The sequence below is a fragment of the Lipotes vexillifer genome, unplaced genomic scaffold (genome assembly GCF_000442215.2).
Source record: "Lipotes vexillifer unplaced genomic scaffold, Lipotes_vexillifer_v1.1 scaffold827, whole genome shotgun sequence".
NCBI lineage: Eukaryota > Metazoa > Chordata > Mammalia > Artiodactyla > Lipotidae > Lipotes > Lipotes vexillifer.
Genome location: NW_006773114.1, coordinates 418245 through 424865, shown reverse-complemented (window position 1 = coordinate 424865; position 6621 = coordinate 418245). Strand labels below are relative to the sequence as shown.

At 35.8% G+C, this 6621-nt stretch overlaps 1 protein-coding gene across 1 annotated transcript in view; it reads right to left on the bottom strand.

Moving 5' to 3' along the window:
• CDH8 (cadherin 8) overlaps nucleotides 1–6621 on the bottom strand; it is a 367872-nt gene that overhangs the window by 68942 nt on the left and 292309 nt on the right. Inside the window, exon 9 of the mRNA XM_007448016.1 lies at nucleotides 1804–1925. Within this exon, the coding sequence (XP_007448078.1) occupies nucleotides 1804–1925 (122 nt within the window). The remainder of the gene's footprint in view (nucleotides 1–1803; nucleotides 1926–6621) is intronic.

Below are 6621 nucleotides of genomic sequence, written 5' to 3'. Positions count from 1 at the left end.
GGGCCTCTCACTGTTGCGGCCTCTCCCGCTGCGGAGCACAGGCTCCGGATGCGCAGGCTCAGCGGCCATGGCTCACGGGCCCAGCCGCTCCGCAGCATGTGGGATCCTCCCGGACCGGGGCACGAACCCATGTACCCTGCATCAGCAGGCGGACTCTCAACCACTGCGCCACCAGGGAAGCCCGTGTGATGAGTTTTGCATGAACAATGGAGTTTTATTTAAATTCTAAAGCATTTGACAGTTTCTCTATGATCAAAAATGTCTGGCTTATAACTCTGTGATTGGCTACATTACCCCAGCAACAATCTGGCCCACACAACCATATCCTTGAAACTGACCTGCATATATTTTGATCAGACTCTATCCACCAACTGCATTCACCAACTTAGCTAAATGATATTTGCTGCCAAGTATATATACACTCCATCCTCAAAGGATCACAAATAAAAACACTCGAAAGATAAGACCGATAGAGGGCAATGCAACATGATGAAATTAAGAAACACTGAAACTAATGTTAGAATATTACTTTTAAAAAGAGGTCACCTTTGGCATATGACTGCTGAAGGTGAATGTTTTGATTATAACAACATTTATGATGTCTAAGTGTTTAAAATTACTCAATTTTATTAGAATTTTAGCTTTTACTTTACTTTGTATGTGTGCACATGTATGTGTATCGTTTTTTGGTAGATGGAAACAATGCCAATCCTTCAGATACAGGAGAGTACTCTAGGGGAAAATGCCCACTGTTTTATAGGAGAGTAGCAACTTGATCTTTTGTAATAGTTAAATAAAAGTGTAGAGCCACAGTTCTATTCCTTTCTTAGGTGGAAGAAATCTGACTCTTGTCAGGTAAACTGCTTGGCAAATAGTAAGTTGAATTCCTAACACCCACGAGAGGCACAAGAATAGTTGGATTAACAACTCCAGTGTCATGCTGTCAGCTGCTGTTTATTTAAATTAAAATGTCACCATCCAGAAATAAATTAGGAAGTTGAAAAACGATAAATTTCTTAAACATACAGTACTTTGGCACCTTGTTAAAATAAGTCTATTACATTTGTGTTTTTTAGAACTTTACATAGACTATTTCCATTTTGACATTCAGAGTATAGCAGGTTTTGTTTTCGTTCTTCTTTCTTAACTCTCTCCCTCCTTCCTCCCTCCCCCCTTCCTTCCTTCCTCTCTCCCCATCTCTCTCTCTCTTTGTGTCTGCATTGTCCTATCTAAGCTACATAAGGCAGTTTAAAAGAAAAAAAGTTCCATCAATACACATCAATACACAATTATCAGATGCTTTACTTGCATGTCTAAAACATGTTGTTCACATTATGTCTATCTAAATGTAGCTACACGTTTACAGATTTAAAAATTCACTTCCTGCAATTGGTCTTCCTAGGGTTCCAATGTTATGTGTTATTTCTACATTTGATGTGAAAAAAGCATGCCTTCCCATGGGCTTTCCCTCACTTCCCGTCATTTGAAGGTTAAAATTTTGGCCCCATCACTCTAAGATCTCCCCTGTGATCATCCATACCCCGAGATATTTTAAGATAGTTTTTTGGCTCTGGGTTCATGGCACAGCAGGTCATTCCGTTTCAGGAGCCAATTTGGTCGTAAGTAGGAAGAGAATGAACATCTCTGAAAGAAGAATACTCCCTCTCTGTTCCCATTTGGATGTTTCTTCCCTATGACTTTGCAGATTGTGAATGATGCAAGTGCACACTATAATGCAGGTTAATCAAATATGAGACAGTTGTATACAAACATATTCAGCATTAACAACATGGAGATATTTACTTGGCCGGGGTTTCCATTTTCACATAAAAATGCCTCATATTCGGATGCGAATTCAGGGGCGTTGTCATTGACATCCAGCACTTTAATAGCAACAGGTACTCGGGATATCTGACTGTGGTTCCCTATGGGAAGGAAAAAATAAAATCAGCATTGAGGATATTGCATTTTAATGTGCAATTCAACTTTCTTCTTGAAGGCTTGTGTGTCTGTTTCAACTTCCCTTAATTAGGGTGTTTTCAACATGGTGATTATGGAATCTGACCATTCAGCAAGGAAAAATAGCAAGTGCTTGGCTGCTTAAAAAAAAGTATAAATTATTATTCCAAAACACCATTTGCTGGAGCTTAGCTTGATAAAGACCATCTCTGAATAAATTAAAAGAGGTTTCCTTGATGAAGAAAGCTTTATTTTATTGATAAAGCCCATTGTACAAAAGAAAAGAATGCTGTATGGAATAAAGATTTATCTCTTTCTTTATCTTGGGTAGACAGCCCATTTCTGCACTATTACTTGTTTGACTGACTGTATATTAAAGATGAACATCAAAAACTGAAAAAAGGCTAGAACCAAATCAGTTGTTGAGAAGGTATCTTTAATACTGATAAAAGGGATAATCTTAAAGAAAGGGAATCATATCTTTTATGAATTTTATTTTTTATTCAAAATTGACCTTGGGATCTTTTAGGGTAAGATAAGGCCAAGTTATTTAATATGTCATTTTCATAAAGATTTTCATCAGTGTAAACAGATAATAATCTTTTAATCTTTCCAGGGCAATTCCAGTAGCACAGACATTAATCCTTAAGCCTTAAGTCCTTAAATTTAAAAAATTGTACACGCACACGTGCACACACACGCATACACGCACAAATATGCATGCACAGAAACCTGGCCCATTAAATACACTGCTGACTTGGCCCACATGATGATTTTTCATTTCTAATAAATGCAGTACCATTTGACTCTGACTGTACCATGCAATAATCTTTTGATCGCTTGTAAATTATACAGAATGCATTGAAAATGGCCAATTATTCATTTGTGTTTCTGTGGCACTGAATATTTATAAGCAAGCTAGGAGGGGAAAAATCTTTGGCTTTTGAGTATGAAGAAACAGACTTGTATTTGACATATCAGACTCTTCTTTTTGACAATTGGTTAAATTCAGACCTCTGAAACCTTCAAATACTCATTTTTTTCATTACATATAAAAGTGTTTTAAAAGCACATGCCAAATAATCACAGCCATGTTACAATTTTATAGTTGGTTAACCCCACTGGCAATGCTGCAAGATTGGAATTTAACTACCATGGCTATTCTCCAATATTCTAATTTGATTAACTATGGATGGATGAATATTATCCTTTGGAATTCCAACCACCTCAGTAATGGAACAAAATCTCAATTCCCAAAAATCACACCAGTGGCCTTAAATGTCCTTTTTCTTTTACCTAATATGTCCTTTTTCTTTTACTGTCTTATGTCTAATGAATTAATTCATTCTCATTCAGAGAGGAGGCATGCAGCTCCCTAGTTTCAATGGAAGGGAAAATTTTAAAAAGTGTAACACATGCCTCTGAGGACAAGAAACTTACATTTTACCCTTTATCTACGTGAATCAGGTAGACAAATGAGTTATAAGGTATTTGAAATAAGGTCTGATTATGTCCTTAAAGATTTACATCTCTTTTCTAGTCTGACCATGAGCTGAATAGCAGCTACTGAAGAGTAAAAGGGAATCTAGTGTTTGCAGGAAACACATGTTTGGAGCCCCATCTTTGCCTCCCACTGCCAACATGATTCTGAACATGTTATTTAAGCTCATTTTATTCCTGAGGACACTGAAACTCAAGACGCTATTTACAGAACTATTAGTTACAGAACTATTATTTACAGAACTATTATACACATTATATGAGAAGAATTAGAAGTGCCCAGATCATATTGGGCACATAGGTGTATCTTAGACTTTACCTTTTATGATTGGAAACATCAGCACCGTGCATATTCAGTGTGCACTATGTACAGTGCAAGATATTTCACAGAATCATCTCATTCAGTCCTTACTGAAGAGCTATGTAATAGGTAATGTGATCCCCATGTTGTGGATTACTGATGTGGAGACTGACATTCACAGGGCTATATGCCTTTACCAATATGACTCAAAAATTAACTCCAAGACTCCAAAATGTAGTTTTGGCCTTCCAAACATGAGTCATTTTCACAGTATTATATTGATGAAGTTTAAAACAAAGTATATTTGCTTGTTGTTTGTTTACTGGTAAGGTAACTAATCACTGCCATTTCCTCAAGAATGCTTATAGGCTTGTTATAAATTTTTATTTCAAGTTTGACCACTATTTGAAGTTTGAGTACAAATATAAAAAATCAAGCTGGATAGATCTAATGGGTTGTACCACGACTGATATTCTCAGAATTGCACTAATAAATAATCTGCAAGCCTCTCTGAGAAACTGAACAATTTAAATTCCATATTTTTCCTCATACTTCGATTTTGCCCAAACTCTCTTCAGTTGATTGATTTTATTTTGTGATTCTCTGTATTTCAACTCTAAGAACTATTGATTAGTTAGTTACATAACATTCATTTCTTCCCTGCCACATCTTAGACCAACTCTTGTGTATATAAGTGATTAGAGGAGCCTTCTATTATGTTTTAGTCTCGTTAAGCATTCAATTCATAAACAGACAATGATCAACATAGACTTGAACAGTGAATAATAGATGCATGTCTTCGAAAACTGCAGGTACAAAAAAAAAAGCTGTCGTACTCTTTAAACATGATTTTGTTCCTGGGGAAGTGACGAAAATGCTGAGCTTACTGAGTTAGAGTCACTGAAAATGGTTGATTGGGCCAAGTTTACCAAATATGATATTCTTTGTCTTCCCTCTTATGCCTTGCGCGTGTGCGCGCGTGCGCACACACACACACCCACACCCACGCCACAGGCAAACATGCATATACAGATTTTACTCTCACTATTTTGGCAAAAGGATAATTATGCCAAGGCACATGTTCTTAACGTCTCTCTTCTCTTAATCTCACAGTTTTAATAAACTGCAATTATCTCTTAGATCTAGATGGCCAGCAGGTGGTAAAACTCAAGCATAGAGGCTAGAGAATCTCCATGAGCTTCTTTCTGGGATAACTTTCAACATTAAAGTAATATACGCTTTCTCTTATTGTAAGATCTGGGACAGGGTGGTGGTTAACTATCCAGGGGCCCAGATCCCTAGAATAATACCATCTAATTTTTTTCTGTTGTTAGAAGTAATGTAGGTTTGGGAACTATCACTTAATATTGTTAGAAGATCACGAGCATAGGGGCTATATCATATGATCGCTGGCGAGTCACTGAAATATTTTTCGATGAGATTTACAATTTTAAAAGCTAGCATAAAGTTTACTGACAAGAGAAGTTATGGTTTGTTTTAATTTTGTTTTCTTAAGCATATGAATGTCCCAGACATTTACTTTGAGTATTTCTTGAAACTGCTAAATCAAGTAGAAAAACAATAAAATATAATCAAACAATAAACTGGTGCCATATATCCCCAAAATATCCCCAAAATGTGTTATCATTATCTGTATTAGATGAACATGGACAATTGAAATTATTTCAACTTATAATTCTTGACACAAGTGTCATATTTAAATGCTGAAGATTCACTTTTATCTAAATTAATGAAGTGATGGGAGTTCAAAATTTAAAGATATTATAGAGCAATAAAATTAATTAGATAAGCTTCTAAGGAAATTATTCATGTCCTTTGTGACTGGCCCCAAAATGTTTGCCTTTCATCTGATACACAAACATTAAATATAAAGATATTATAATTAGGAACTTGATTAGCATTCATTAAAGATTAATTTTCTAAACACAGGAGATGTGACAAAGTGGTCTGGAAGGAAAAGCCCATTTCAATTGGCCACAAAAGTTGACTGTTTTCACGTAATGATGGAAAAAAGGCTGAAATGGCACCTACTATAAACAACTCCTTGACTTCTACCATTTGAATCGTAGTGACTTCCTGTCACCTCTCTGTCACAGCCTCATGAACTGCCCATTAATTTTGCCCTTTTATAATCAAAGGTAATGGAATACTGCCAAGTCTGCGTTACTTGGGAATTTGCTTCTAACTAGTTTCCACGAGCTGCTGTTTTTGCAGGCATCGATTGAAATAAACAGCCTCTCCTTTTCAGGCTATAAGACAGAAAATTGATTTGACAAATTTAGATATACTGGTGGGTTCAATAAATAATTCTTGAGCCTTCTACGAGTGGGAGGGTGGAAGGCATAAGCAGTAAATTACAGTCAACGGGGGGAATGCAAAATGGTGAATTTATAATTGAATAGGGATGAGAGGAATGCTGAAAGTTTATAAAACAGGAAGATTCTAACTGAATATATGATTGATAGAAAAGATAGCAACTTAGGAAATTTAAAATGAATCTGATGGGAATTTCAAAGAAGGTCTTGGAAAATAATTTCAGTCGTGAATTTAGGCTCTCTGGTGACTAAAGATAAAACTTTTTGATGTACATTTTGCCCATAAATGGTGTGATAATTTCTAAATCATTAGTTATGGTTTATTAATTCATAGATTATTAGCATAGAAACAAGGTGGAATATAATTAACCAGTGGACACCAGCAGGGTAGAAAATCTGTTGGGACTTTTAAAAAACTTTAATTGGACAAATATATATCACTTATATGTGGAATCTAGTAAAAAATGGTACAAATGAACTTGTTTACAAAATAGAAATAGACTCACAGATGTAGAAACCAATCTT